Source organism: Haliotis cracherodii, unplaced genomic scaffold, assembly GCF_022045235.1.
Source record: "Haliotis cracherodii isolate W230 unplaced genomic scaffold, xgHalCrac1.p SCAF_5, whole genome shotgun sequence".
NCBI classification, from domain to species: Eukaryota; Metazoa; Mollusca; class Gastropoda; order Lepetellida; family Haliotidae; genus Haliotis; species Haliotis cracherodii.
Genome location: NW_027266308.1, coordinates 26317887 through 26334364, shown reverse-complemented (window position 1 = coordinate 26334364; position 16478 = coordinate 26317887). Strand labels below are relative to the sequence as shown.

Below are 16478 nucleotides of genomic sequence, written 5' to 3'. Positions count from 1 at the left end.
CAATGCTTGACGAGGTTTTACTTGTAGAACAAATACGAAAATGTAATGTGTGGCAATTCTACCCTGAAAAAAGGAACAGATTGCGCGCATTCCTTCTGGTTCAGCCAGACCCGTAAAAATAATGAGGTGGTCCATAACATGTGTGTTGTCCGTGTTTCACGCATGCGTATCTCCGCATGTTCAACCTCAGTAGCTTCAGAGATCAGGAACCGCAGTGTTGCATTCTTTGTTTGTTGCTATAAAACGTCGCATTCTTTGTTTGTTGATTAACGTCGCATTCAGCTGCAGTGTTTAATTGTTTGATTGTTGTTGATTGCCATAGTGTTGCAGCAAGGAATGTAATGCCCTTGATACAGTGAATCACTGGCGACGTAAATAAGTATAATGTGTCTTCGTTTTCACACCTGTCCGACATTTGTTGGCATGAAACACACAATCACCCGCCAAAGATACTGGCCACAACCTGAGAGTTTCTCCACGTTAACATACATGGGCATTTGGTTCCCCGAGCTTAAGTTTAATGAAAGAAAGGTAAGATACAATTTCTTTATTCTTTAACTTTTATATGTACTACCTATCCATGTGTGGATCATCCATCATATTTCAACCAATCTAGAAAAATAGGAGTTGGGCACCATTTACCTGTCAGTCAGTTACACACAAGGGTCAAGTCTAGATGCAACAGGCTCGGGGAATCCTATGTACACCAACATGAGGACAGGTGGGGCAGATGAGGATGTGGGGCACACTTTATGGTCTAGGGATAGTTTTAACCAAATAGTTTGAGTAGGTCGAAATACAAGAACAATTTAGTTCAATCTCTTCTTATTTATGTGGCATACAGTGCCTTGGGTCTGTCCGTTTAGTGTCAAAAGTAAACGGTAATTCAGTTTCAATGTCCTATTTATCAGGGCTTTTCTCCCCTTTTGTGTGTTTTCATTGGGCAGACACAATATACACTGCATTTTGTCAATTTTCATTAAAATTCATATTACTATATTTCATTATGTTTGTTGTATCTTCTTTTTCTCTAATAAAAAATGATGTGATCAGGCAAATGAAAAATGAAAGTGTTTTCTTGTTTGTACCAGTTGTTTTCTGGAATCATGACTGAATATATACTATATGTTCACTGGATATGACAGATGACCAAACTTACTCCTATAAGTATGTATGTCTTTATGATTCATGTCCAACTGGTCCCACTTCATACAAGTACAATAAATTTGTGGTTATCACTTGACTCAAAACAATTCTCCGTCATTCGTAAGACAAAACGAAGAAACCCGTGGTGTATTATGTCAATACAACAACTTTGAAGGTTCTGAGATTCCCAATGGCGGTACAACGCTGTTCCTTTGTGCTAAAGTTTGTCGCTCCATGACTTTGCAGTGGCTGACATAACAGTTGGACACGTGAAGATCCGGGGTAGAATAGGTCTTCAGCAACCCATGCTTGCCGTAAAAGGCGACTATGCTTGTTGTACGAGGCGACTAACGGGATCAAGTGGTCAGACTCGCTGACTTGGTTGATGCATGTCATCGTATCCCTATTGCGTGGATCGATGGTCATGATGTAAATCACTGGATTTTCTAGTCCAGACTCGATAATTTACAGAACGCTGTCAAAAAGATGTAATATTGCTGAGTGCGGCGTTAAACAACGAACAAACATAACAGTTTGAGCAACACACACGCACGCACGCACGCACGCATTTAGAGGCATATGCATAATATTTCACTTTGTTCTCGAGTAGTGGTTCTCCTCTGTATTGTTACATTGGGTTTTGCGTTTGGTCGTTGATTCCAACAATGAAGTTTTCAATTTGATACCATATGGTATCTTTTTGATGTATCGCGTATCGTTAATGTGCTGCTGTCTTTCATATTTGTATGTCAATATATACTATGCGGGTTCTTTCTTTTGATTAATATATTAATTCATTTGGGTATATAATGTAATCTGATGTCAGGGGACACGAGCGCATATTTTCGGATTTTACAGGCATGAAAGAAAATTCAAATGTGTTTTTATACATCTTACCAAAGCTTCCTTGGCCTTGCGGTCTCTGAAAAAACGTTTTAAATATTTTTGTACTTTTTCAAAGAAGTACTTTTATGCCATGAAAACCTCCATGATCAAGGTTAAGTTTGGGAGAAGAAATCAAAAGTTAACAGACAAACGAACACAAGTAAGACACACATAAGACCAGTCCCCCAAATGAAAGAAAGACGAAGTGAAATGCTTCAGATTGTATCAGTGTCCAAGCTGCCCCCACTGTGTTGCAAAACGAATATATTTCCTAAACGTTTTGTTTGGTTTTTTTTACTTATAAGCAGCACAATCTCTGCAATTCTATACAGCATATCGTGTTCATTAGTTGCAACAACACATTATTGCGTCACTTTGATTGTCTGGTTTGTACACAGGCCGCCGTCGCAAGGCAGAAGTACTGCTGTGCGGCGTCAGGGCATGCTTACCCTTTTCCCGAACGCATGGTGTTATCGTTGAATTTCTAGTGGTCCATTCATATCCTTTTTGCAGCTATTTTGCCCTTTACGCCAATTTTTAATCTCTTTCGGCGAATACTCTAGAGTTGTTATTCTCTTGTATTGACAATTTATATTTATAAGAAAAAAAGAAAAGGAAATATGCGTCTTTCATTTCTCTCACAGAAGTGAAGCTAAAGAAGGATAAAGTCAGCGCGTTCTCAATTCTTTATATTATATCGATTTTTTCATCCTTAGTTAGAAAATTGACTTAAATTATTTTTTTCATCAGTGGCATACATGTATGTATGTTTGACATATTTAAGAATTGACCTTCACTTTGTGTGAGTTCATTGGATTATGAACCTTCATAGAGTGAGGGCCAAACTGTATGAACGTCGGAGCTTGCGAATATTACATTGCCCTTTGACAAAACCATTCATTCCTATTCAAGATCATAATCATTGCCAGGCTTTGTTTTCATAGTTTCATACAAATTCTACTACTAACCACCTTTACCACCGCTTCAATCATTTGCTGCCACTGACAATGGCTACAAATCAATATAAAATAATCTGTACTGCCACATAACAATATGGTAAATAGAAGCATCAAATGGCTTCTTAAAACACGTTTCGTTATACAGATATTTCTGGTCTCTTTTGTGTCTTATGTTTGTCCAAGCCGTATATGGCGATACAAGTCTATGTGCAGAGTTGCGTCCCTTAGTGGTCCCAGAAACCTTTAGGCATGGGTCCGAGTTTAAAATTCGCCCTAATTATGTTTCTTGATTTGTCAGCACCATAACCGTGTTGGTGTGTTTCACCAAAGTGTAAACGTCTGCACTAACTTTGAATTACTTCAACGTGGTCATCTTTATCCACGTGATTCACATCTACGAAATGCTGAGAAGTTCCACTCCATGGGTTGCAATTTTAGCATTTCGGAAACATGTGTACTGGTCCTTAGTTGCCACAAATGGTGTCACATTAATATGACACTGTATACGGAAACCAAAGTGTTGTTTGTTTGTTGTTTAACGCCGCACTCAGCAATATTCCAGCTATGTGACGGCGGTCTGTAAATAATCAAGTCTGGACCAGACAATCCAGTGATTAATATCATGAGCATCGATCCACGCAATTGGGATCGACGACATGTATCAACCAAGTCAGCGAGCCTGACCACCCGATCCCGTTAGTCGCCTTTTACGACAAGCATAATCACCTTTTACGGCAAGTATGGATTGCTGAAGACCTATTCTACCCTGGCGTCTTCACGGGCCTCTGGTTATAAGGATCCATACGATTATAATGATATGTTAAATGTATGGTTATGTGGCATCAATGCTAAATAAACTCAAGACTTAGTGATGGTGTCTGTCGGCATCATTAATATAGTTGTTGAGTTCATGAAAGCGTTAAACGTGTCTTATTTTTACATTGGATGTACATAATCATAGTTGTCTTGAATGAAAACTATGTCACACATATATATCTAATACACGAATCTCTTATACCACTGATGGGCGGTCAGGTAGCCTAGTGGTTAAAGCGTTCGCTCGTCACGCCGAAGACCCGGGTACGATTCCCGACATGAATACAATGTGTAAAGCTCAATTCTGGTGTCCAACACCATGATATTGCTGGAATATTGCTAAAAGCGGCGTAAAACCATACTCACTCACTCACTTATACCACTGAAAGCTGGGTTTAACAAATTTCTGTTCCTATTTTTTGTCATAAAAAAAGTGTGTATGGGTGACACCCTGTTTATTTACTCTGTTCAACACCTTTATAATGCATATCAAATCCACAATGCAAGGGAAAAACTTGTGAACAGTGCACGTACTTACGATCGGATGTTTGAGCGCATGCATGTACAAAGCCGGGGAGGTGATTGGAAGGAAGTGAATTGCTGTTTACACACAGACTGAAAGGGCTATTCAATAGCTGAACCTTGAATAACTGCGATGTTTCTTTTCAGCTATTAGCGATCGTTGCAGCAAAAAGCTGAATATCGATATATCGAGTCACAAAGCTATCAGCACGTTCATTCCTCAATTAAATTTGTACAATCAATACTCTACACTGACTGTCTTCTCTGTACTGTCTTTCCCCTCCTTCATTCATATGAAGGCTTCTAATCGCTTCACCACTTATGTTATAAGGAATAGATTGAATGTTGACTCACTATGGAACACTCAGTTAAAATAGTATTTCAACCATTAGCCGTTATTGCAAGAGTTTAATGTCATATAGAGTGGTTTCAGTGTTATGGTGTGTTTGCTTTGAAAGGTAAATACTGTTGTATGGTGAGTGCGGATATGGACAGGAGCATATTTTGCCTTGTTCGATCGCTGGTCACGTGGTTGATCGTGTGGCAAGGGTAACACACTGCGTTGAATAAAAGCGTCATTTTTGCACGGCATCACCACCTAGGGAGGTTTATGCTGTTCATCTGAACTACAAGCACAAATTCGAATTATCAATTGTTAAGTGGTTACGAATTACATACCACTTGACAATTACATACCAACATCAATCATGAAAATAGAAAATATTGCCATTTCCGAAGGAAAGGACACTGGAAAGTTTATTACAATTGAAGAAAGAATGAAACCTCTTTTGCTGTCCATGAAACTATTGGGACTGTACTTTGACCCACCGCAGGATAGTAATGTAGTGGACCAGTCACAGAATGGACGTAAGAAAATATCTACACGGCTACTGTCATTCTTCAGCCACCGACTGTATTGTTACATTGTTCTTCTTTTGCTGTGGTTCAATTTTGTTCAGTGTGCTGTTAGCATATTCCCTGTTAATGAAAGCTTACCTTTGAGGATCATTCTCACGTCCTGGTATCTCCAGTGCTCTTTGAATGCAACTATCATGGTTGTTTCATGTCAGAGACTTAGTCACTTGCGATCCTTCTACAAACACTGGGATTCTCTTTTCAAGAACAATGTGACCAATGGTACTGGATTTGGATTCATATGCCCAAGAAAGTATTTGAAGTTTGCTACATCAGGTGGATGGGCTTTGTTCTTCGTTAACATAGCTGCATTTTTAACAATCCTTTTTGGAAATGTGTCAACGTCAACGGCTTTACTTGGTGATATTGTTCGGCCATTTCCAAAGGAACAATGGACAGTCCTACTCGATGTTATCATGCTTGTTTTAGACAAAGGTGCATGGATGTTTCCTGTGATCTTCGTGGTCGTAGTTTCAAATGTCATCAAATATCAGTTTCTCAAATTTGGGCATGTCCTCTCCAAACAGATCCAGGAGGCAGACGACCACATACCTGATCGTCTGCCAGAACTGAGATCTCGCTACACACAGCTTTGTCAGGCTGTGGACATCATCAACAGAACCTTCAAGTGGATACTTGGATTGTCTTTTCTCCTTCTGGTTCTCTTGGCATGTTTTATTTCGTATCAGATGATAAATGGACCACAAGAGAAGTTTACATTTATTGTCTACTCGTTTTGGCTTGGAAGTTGTTTCGTAATCATAATATTGCTGACAAGGAGCAGTTCAGAAGTACATGACGCAGTAAGTACACACTTTCATGAGCCTTCTCATTGGGAACATGGGTGGCCCAGAGGTCTAAAACTTCATTATTCGATTTGAGTGGTTGCATCGCGCAGGCATGCCAGAAACTGATGATCGTGAGTTCAAATTGCAGGCAAATGTTTCCAAAAACTTGACTCGTAAAGATCCGGGGTAGAATAGGTCTTCAGCAACCCATGCTTGTCGTAACAGGCGACTAACGGGATCAAGTGGTCAGGCTCGCTGACTTGGTTGATGCATGTCATCGATCCCAATTGCGTGGATCGATGCTCATGATGTCAATAACTGGATTGTCTGGTCCAGACTCGATTATTTACAGACCGTCGTCATGTAGCTGGAATATTGCTGAGTGCGGCGTTAAACAACAAATAAACAAACAGAATCCAAAAACTGTTGTATAATGTCCTTCGTTTCCAATATTATTTCCACACACACACAAAAGTATTTCAAAACATTTGCTGTTTAGATATTTAGCCACAAAATTTTCTGGGTGCAACTGTTTCAGGCCCATTCTTTGCTGGAGGATATTTTCCATATTGGGACAAAAGGCGCCACTTCAGAACTTCTAGGACAGGTAGGGATATATTTTTTGCCATACCATACTGCTTCCAAAAGGGTATTTTTATTCTCCATCTTGGACCAAGATTCAGTGCCAAGCCAGCAATAATAGTTAGGGCCCACTTGGAGCTAACGTGGGCTACAAAATGGATCCTAATTAGGTAATCCTTTGTGGCCAAATGCGAATTTGTCCAAGGGCTCCAAATGGATCCTGAGTGGCATATATATAGAGGCTATATGCGACCGAGATGGATTGTGTCTGTGCAGTTGTTGACATGGTTTTCCCCAACATGCATATGATATGCAACCCTTTTGTGGAATCACTGCCTCATGGTTTCATATGTATTTAACATTTCAGGTATATATTCCATATTTCATGTATATAATTAAATAATTCCCGAATTCGAACATTTAATAACGCTAAGAAAGTATCTAAACTTTATGACTGAACCCATTTTTCATGCAATTGTCATGACTCAAATTCAATATAACAATACTAAGTATTAATCACACTTACATTTGAAATGAATTATTATGAATTTATAAATATAAGTTGGTCAGGAAAAAAACCTCCTGTTGTTCACTCGAAAAATACAAACATTCATGACAAATGTTTTTAGTTACCACAAAGAACAGACACATATTTTGTTTGTATTTTTTATTCAGTACCTTCATAAGAGCATATGTGCATATTTCGACCTTATCGTTCCTTTTATGACTTATAATATGACTTATAATATATTGTGTTGACCACATTGTCGTACATGTAAGTAAAGGTTTCTGCTTCGATTTTCCAAGTATTTTTGACAAAAAATGCAATAAAATATGTATGATACATTCGCTTTATCTCAGATAATTTTCATTGCTGTCAAAACAAATATTCTCAGATACCGAAAATCAGCGACGTAGCGAACACTTTTACAAATGTATGCAACATTGGAAATATACATTGCAAATACATTTAGCTAGATTATCAGTTTCCATAACTCTGCGACTTGGGGTCTTTTCACGAATATAAAACATTTTATTTTATTTAGTAGGAGGCTGAAAAAAGAATTTCGGGCACATCCCTAACCAAAATAAGTCCAAAGGAAGGTGTCCGTCAAACTGCATTAACATCTTTGTTGTGTTCCAGAAAAACTTACAATAGGATTAAGATCCTCTATTAGGAATACACACAGTATATCTATTTAGATGTCCAAGGCTATTTAATTGAAATGTTTATTCATAATTCATGATTCTTGTCATCCAAAAGCACACTAGCATGATAGCCTACTCTATTATGTGAAGTACTAGTATTTGTTGGGACCCATATGGAACCAAACCCAGTTGGCAAAATCTTTGACCAGTTGCTTCACCTGGCCCACTCTGAACCCAAAGTGAGGCTCATGTGTACAAACTGGCAGAGGCTGAAACCCTAATGCTGTATTGCAGATTTTGTGAATTCCCTGAGATAGCTTTCATTTACTACTTTATATTACATCTTGTGGACGGACATTAACCAGTTTAAACCACAAAGAACATATAGAGTCTTATGTAGCTTGAATTACAAATACAAGCACCAACACAAACATAAAGCGCCATAAACGTTATCGGAGAATGTTAATGTCTTGTGATCGGTTAACTTAATGTATCAAATTGATTTTGATCAATACTTGGAATCTGTGTAATTTTGTAAGATATACTCTCCAAAAAAAAAGAAACTATAAATCAGGATTGCAACTTGGTTTATTTTTCGAGTTTAGATTTCATAAATATTATAAATCGTGGAATGTATAGGTAAATTATTGCTGTACAATATGCACTTAACAAAAATGGGTGCAAGGACGTCCGGGGTAGGTGGAAAGTCAGTAAAGATTATGGCCTCCCTGAGCTGCTATCACCTCATGGCAGCGACTGCCCATAGACGCCATCAAAGTCCGAATAACAGCCCGGGGGATGTTCTGCCACTCCTGCTCTAGCGCCACAAACAGTTCCTGAAGTTTCTGTGGCGGCGATTGACGTTGACGGACACGACGGAGCACGTCCCACAGATGTTCAACAGTTGACAAGTCTGGTGAGCGGGCAGGCCAGGGTAGCGAAGACACGTTGTTCTGACGCAGAAACTCTGTGCCCACACGTGCGACGTCGGGTCTGGCGTTGTCCTGCTGTAAGAAGCCGACATTGACGTTGATGAAGGGGACATCGTGACGCTGCAGGATCTCGTCTCGGTAGAGCACCATCCACTCTCACAAGTGCTGTCCGGCCGCAGTAACGAATGCCTCTCCATACCATGACGCTTCCCCTGGTCACCCCCATCACCTGCGCCACATGCTGTTGTGTTTTACCCGCTTGCAGTCGGCCGATGGCGTTGTTGCGTTGTGCTTCTGATAGACGTGGCAATTTAACGGCTCGTTTTCTGATTTTCTTATTTGTGTGTCAGCGGTCATTGTCTTGGCCTTTAAAACCTTGCTGTCAGTCGGATTAACAGGTATTCACTAAAGAATCACATCTAAAATGAACCTTATTATATTCATTTATGATCGTTCCATCGTTACCAATCATTGCTTACTTTTTGCAGCTGAACCTCTTTGTCTCCAAGTTGACAGGAACATCCACTGGATTCACGGCCATTAACTTCTTTGTCATCACAAACGAGTTCCTTCTGACTGTAAGTTGCAACAATCCATGCCATAAAATCTAACAACTATCTTGACACAGGACAGTGGAACATAATTGAAATCAATCAGCCACTGTTCATACACTATATACACCATAACATGGCATAAAATAGTGCGGGGCGGTCGTGTAGCCTAGTGGTTAAAGCATTCGCTCGTCACGCTGAAGACCCGGGTTCGATTCCCGACATGGGTACAATGTGTGAAGCCCATTTCTGGTGTCCCACGCCGTGATTTTGCTGGAATATTGCTAAAAGCGGCGTAAAACCATACTCACTGACTGAAATAGTAGATGACAGTTTGACTGATCAACAAGAAAATCTTGGGTATGTTTTTCCCTGACGAGCTTGTCTGGCGTTTGATTTCCGCTAAACTTGGGGCTCACATTTAGTTCCTAGTATTCAGTGCTTGCCATACGATCCGACTGATATTGTTCCCAAATGCGTTGATCATTTTTCCTTCTGTTTACCACGTGTATCTTGATGACGCAAAGGCCATGTCATGTTACTTAACATTCACTCATTTCAGCTGGGAGGACTGTTCATCACCTACTTCTTCCTCCTGCTGCAGTTCAAGATATAGACTATCACCGGGTGGCCGCACGTGACAAGATCCGTGAAGACAGGGAAACGATTCCCTATTCCACAAAAAAAACTAACGCTGTGTCACTGTGACGGCAATTGAAGCTGTGTGAATAATGTTGCTATGTTCATAACTATCACAACCACCAAAGGCCCACATTCAGATTTATAATGTATAGAAACAACTTCAACTTCAAAAAAGAGGAGGGGGAGACATATGGTGTTGAGTAAAAGCACCTAATATAAGTTTTTAGACAATCATTGAACGATATCTGATCATCGATATACCTGCACAAAGATAAGCAACTGTGCTTCAGATATAGTGGTGTAAATGTTATGGAAAGTAACAACATAATTCGTCCGATTAAAATCAAATTGATCGCCATTCGTCCGATCAATGTTTTATCATAACAAATTCATTGACAAAACCCATAGTTGGTGACAGAAGACCAAGCGACACGCCCTGAAAGAGGGGTCGTGTAACAACTCAATTAACATCTTCAATATAGAGTGTGACCACAATTTGCCTTGATAAAGGCGGTGCAGTGGCGGCGAATTGAAGACACCATGTGATTGCAAACAACCTAGGGAATGTTATTCCAACTGTCAACCAAAGATTGAACCAACTGAGCTTCATGTAGTTGGTTCTGGTCCTGTCGTAGGCGTCTTTTTTTATCTCATCCCAGACATGTTCTTTGGGGGAGAGGTCTGGCGAAACAGCAATGTAAGCGTTTTTTGCCGACTTTTTTAACGTTTTACTCATGTTATTTCATTTTGTGTGTACAGGCACTTTATGGGTATTGACACACTTTAAAGAGAAAATTTGATGGACAATATAATCACGTTACGTACATCATATTATTAGTCCGCTGTGTACCAATTGGACATTGGATAAGTTTTACCTGTGTAAACATTTTGTGAAATGAGGCCCAGAAAGTCATAAACATTCTATATTTGCATTTTGATTTGGCAGTGAACTTGTTAAAATAATATAAATTTGTTAACATAATCTTCAGACCATTAAAAGTTTGTTAGCCATTTGTACATTTGTTTTGGTAGATGAATAATTTGGTAAGAATAGAAATCAAGTTGAGTACGTCATTTCATTTTTCCTTAAATCCAAATATGATATTTCCAGTACTTTTTTCTATCCATTTCATCAAGCTGTGCCACAACGGTTTTACATGTGTACATTCTAATACTGGTGTTGCTTGATTTTATAGATGTCCAAATCTTTATTAGTTGAGAGAGGTCTATGGATCACTCGGTATTGAAACCATTTTAGTTTGGTGCTATCGGTTGCCCGAAAAGCAATGTAATTATGTTTTCCTTTAAGCAGCCATTATTTCCGAGTTTCATTTTCCCATTTTGTTTCACTGCAAACGTTTTCATTTTCATTTCAATTATTCACTAAATTTGAATAAAAAAACTTGCATCCTATATCTTTCTTATGTAGTATCTCTATATTTTGAGGAATAAGGGGCAATTATAATAATGTTTCAATGATATGGATTTGGTATGTGTGTACGCCCTTATTGCTGAAAACACGCCTGCATATTCTAGAAAATTGTTATTTTAGTTGACAGTTAAGTGAATTCATCAGAACTCAAAAACGTACCATCGCATTTCAGAAAATCGTTGAAAAAATTAAACATGTGCTTTCAGTGCTTATATGGAATTGGCTTATTTTTTATTTTGATATTATTATGTGTCCATGTATGTTGTGTGCAAATATCTTTGGATAAATGACTGTATCGTTGACCACGATTCACAGACATCTTTCCAAAAAGGATTTCTGACCGTATGTAAAACTTATTTTTCAAGTATTTCGATCCAATCTCCGTTGGGAACAAGGTGTCATTTCGAATAAATTATATCAATTTAGATGTTTGAGATTTGATGTTAGTTCTTATCCATGATTTTTTGGTGGTTGGTTTGAAAAGATCATTGGTGCTCTAAACCCACCATCTTTGTATTTTTTGTATTATTTTTATATTTCTTTTTATCTTGTCGGATTTACCCTTCCAAATAAATGAGAAACATTTGCGTTGAAGATTAGTTGTTATTTCTGTCTTAGGAATAGGGAGTGTTGTAAAAAGATGGGTTAACGTGGGTATAATCAATCTCTTTAGTACAGCTATCTCCCAAATGCCGTCAGGCCTCGACGAGACCATGTCGTCGTAATTTTATCGATTTTCTTTAATAAAACTTTGTGGTGTTTTTCTACCATTTTTTCTTTCTTATGATGAAATTGAATACCTAGTAGAATAATTGACGTTGTGCCCAGTCTTATTTATGCTATTTACTATACTGTGTGATTGAAGCAGGTTTGAAGCCTATCCTTATTATTTTAGTTTTATCCAATTTTTATTCCATTAAAAAATATGCATGATGCAGTATGTTCAGTCCTTCAGTCGCGTAATATGGAAGTATTCTGAAGCAAGTCCATTCACAAGGACACTTGACGTAATATCATTATATAAGGTTTTAAGCCAGTTTTGGGTTGGTGGTCAAGACACTTATCTAAAAACTTTCATTCTACCTTGTCAAATGGAAATTCTGTATAATCCATCATGTCGAATACTGATCACGTACATTCGCCATTGTATCTACTTTTCATTAAATATTTTTTTATCTCCGCTTATAATAGAAGGGATCAATTTTTTAATATGGACAGCTATTGTCGCTAATGATATTTTGTAACATGTATCAAGAAGTGATATCGGTCACTCACTCACTATTGTAGTAATTTCGAACATGTTGAATAATATCTTTATATGTAATAGCATTTCAGTTTCGAACTTGTTAATGGTTGTATTCAGGAAATTTTGATTTTACGAAGATAGAAAATACTTTGTAGGTTTTCACCTTGTTAATGACCTTTAGCTTTTGATCTCATTATGATTCAATCTCTTTTAAGTTTATTCAATTCTGTTTGTCTATAATTTATTGCGTTTATTGGGGGCACGGGTGGCCCAGGCGTCTAAGGCACCGCGATTCGCTGTGCAGAGTTGCGTCCCTTGGACTCGCCAGAAACCTATGATTGTGGGTTCGAATCCCGGTTCGGCCCGATTATGTTTCTAGGTTTGTCAGCACCATACCCGTGCTCGTGGGTTTCACCGAAGTGGTAAACGTCTCAGACCTGCATCACTTCGGGCTTTCCTCCCACATTAAGCTGACACACCGCGATATAACTGTAATACTGTTAAAAACGGCGTTAAACCCAACTCACTCACTATTGCGTTTATTTCTCTTAAAACCTTTTCTTTGGCTTCAGTAATGTTGTCTGTGTTGATCTAAAGCCTCGATAATTTACCTTTCTTCTTTTTTTTTCCTTTCTTTATTGATCAGTATTTTATAGTATATTCTCAAACATTGCATGAAATGACCTCCAAGAACAACTGTTCGTTGATAGTCAACTGTTTTTCTCTATTTATATCCAAAGTGTGGTATTGTCGAACTGGCTCGTGTATGACTCTTGGGACCTCTTTAACCATTTCTGGATCATGAAGTAGAGTATTTTTAAATTCTTCCCCCCCCCCCCCCCCCCCCCCATCCCCTCTTTGTAAGTGCAGTAAACTTTATTTCTACTGAGAAGTATTGAATGATCTGACCTTGAGCTTTTAGCAATTTTTTTGTGGAGACAACGTAATTGTCAAGACTTTGACTTCAGGATGAAATCTAAACGGGCTTGTTTAAGTGGCTTTGTTTATCTCCATGAATATCTGTTACAATCCCTGTTAACTTCCGTAAAGGTTAACTTCCTCTGACATTTCTAGTACTGCTTCTCTTGATTTAGAGTTATTGATATGTTTGTAATAAAATGTATCTAGATCTTCGTCCTGTACTAATTTGGAGACACCACATATGATATCTGTTTCTAACTCATAAATCAACTTTTTAATTTTCATGTAAAATTCTGGCGTATCAGTATTCGGACCATATACACTCGTTATGCTGATAATTTCATCGTCTTTCTTTATTTTAAGTATTATGTAATATCCATTATGGCTGTCTTTGATCTCCTCTAATGTATGGAATTCGAAAATATCTTTGAATAATATGGCTAGGCCTCTTGACTGGCTCGTAAAGGAGCTAAGACGTACTTCTGATTCTTCCCCATTCTAATTTAATCTTCTGTTCGAAGTCGTTTGTAAAATGAGTGTCTTGTACACAGTATTTATTTCCTTTATTTCTTTTAGAGGTATTCGAATTCATCTCTTCTATTCTTTTCATTATTTAACCTTTGATAGGTAAAATTAAAGTATCTCCAGCCAACTGTCAAAATGTGTCTGATATACACTGACGATGTTTAAACTGCTGTGTCTGTCCCCGTTTTGAAAGAAGAAAGTACTCAAATGTTAACAAAGGTGATTCTATATTGGAAGTAAGAAACGACGTTTGCAAAAACAATACAAGACAGACTTCCGTCATTTACCTGCTAGGAATAATAGGAAGCCAAATACGTCCCCCATCCACAGAACTAACCACATAAAAATATAAGTAATCCCGCTTTTCAATGACATTTTTGCAATAAACCCACTTTAATTGCCACTCGTTAAAACTCTATTTATGCATTTCATAAACATGCATAATAAAGGACAAGGGATTGTACTTACACCTTTCGGACATGTCGTACATTCCAGTAATTCCATATTAAAATCCAACGAAAATAGGAAAAACACATTATATCAACTAATTTTAGTCATAACAATCCTTCACACGTGACCAGTAGTCTGTCAGTTGCATTTGCTTCACTCCGGTAAATTGTTGGACACACATGATGACAGAGAGCATGTGGTATTAGTGATTGGATAACTGATTATCAATATAATAAAAAACAGGAACAAAATGAAATAATAACAGCTCTACAGTATTCCTTGATTAATGCATTGCATAAACGTTCATAATAAACGACAAGGGATTGTACTCATTTCAGTCATATCGTACATTCCAGTAATTCCATATTGAAATCCAATGAAAATGGGAATAACACATTATATCAACACATTTTTGTAATAAACGTTCTTCACACATGACCTGACTGTTCATTTGTTTCACTCTGGTTAACTATTTGTTTCACTCCGGTTAACTATTTGTTTCACTCCGGTTAACTATTTGTTTCACTCCAGTTAACTTTGTTTCACTCTGGTAAACTATTTGTTTCACTCCGATTAACTTTGTTTCACTCCAGTTAACTATTTGTTTCACTTCGGTTAACTATTTGTTTCACTCCGGTTAACTTTGTTTCACTCTGGTTAACTATTTGTTTTTCTACTGTAAACTATTTTTATTTCACTCCGGTAAACTATTTGTTTCACTCCGGTAAACTATTTGACACGTGGTGACTGATGTTAGTGATGGGACCACTGATTATCAATATAAAACAGGAACGACATGGTATAATAATTTCTGTATTGTATACAGATACACATTATTCAGGAAAGATATTTTGTAGGTGTAGGAGGGCGCCTTGGTAGTCGGTGAGCGATATTTAAGATCATACTCTCCAGTCTCATTTCTTCAATCTCCAAATTTGTTGACAAATAAATAAGGCTTTTAATACTTCTTCAGTGTTTTCCTCATGGGTCTCTTGTATCCCATAGGACAAAAAAATGGCTTGCGGTCGTGTATATCCTTCAGGATACATTGTCTTTCAAGCATGGAGTACGAGTTTTTCGTGACCTCGTGGTCTACGTTTTCAACTTTTGTCTTTAATTCAGAAATGTTGTGCTTAATATCGTTTTAGTTCAGGTTTTCCCTCCCAAGGATTAGGTCATCAAGTCTCTCATCCGAGGCTTTGACAATTTCTTCCATCATAACTAGATTTCTCACAATGTGTGGATATTGTTACAATATCAAAAAGTTACATGTTCAATAATGTACTAATAAACCGACTGTATTCAAGTATCAAGTCTTCTAGTGTTGATGTAAGACTTCATGTAGCAGGATTTGTAGAATTTTCCTGTAAGTAGGCGGGAGCTCTCCGCTAGTACGTCTTGCCTCTTTCCATGCGCAACCGTGACTCTGCTTGTCGTAAAAGGCGCACTAACGGGATAGGGTGGTCAGGCTCACTGACTTGGTTGATGCATGTCATCGATCCCAGTTGCATGGATCGATGTTCATGATATTAATCACTGGATTGTCTGGTCCAGACTCGATTATTAACAGACCGCCGTCATAAAGCTGGAATATTGCTGAGTGCGGCGTTAAACAACAAAGCAACCAACCAACCATGCGCAACCGGACATTTCAGCAAGGTTATGCTGCCACATCCCTGCATTTGCACAAAGGGCAGAACATGATCTCCAACGATGTCGTTTTGTTTCCGAACCGGTACTCATCTGTGGACAGTATACAGTTCCCGTCTTGTCTTTTGAACCTCAGATGATGGCTACACCAAGCTGGGCGTATCGTTTTCGGAACAGCTCTAAAAAAACATGAGAGGTATCTTGACCAAACTTGTCACATAGATATGTCAAGTGGTGAAATGGTGCTTTTTGATAGTTTGGGATTCTTAAAAAAAAATATTTTTCGAGTTTCCATAGCAACGACTTTGACTTAGACTGGAAATGGCGGTAGTGCTCATTTACGGTATCACCTTTTGTAATAGTGATG

At 38.2% G+C, this 16478-nt stretch overlaps 1 protein-coding gene across 1 annotated transcript; it reads left to right on the top strand.

Moving 5' to 3' along the window:
• Nucleotides 1–5035: 5035 nt before the first annotated feature.
• LOC139442207 (gustatory receptor family protein 3-like) lies at nt 5036–9861 on the top strand. The gene is made up of 4 exons (XM_071222992.1): nt 5036–6046; nt 6570–6638; nt 9183–9272; nt 9808–9861. The coding sequence occupies exons 1-4, from the start codon at nt 5036–5038 to the stop codon at nt 9859–9861; spliced, it is 1224 nt and encodes a 407-aa protein (XP_071079093.1).
• Nucleotides 9862–16478: the final 6617 nt, after the last annotated feature.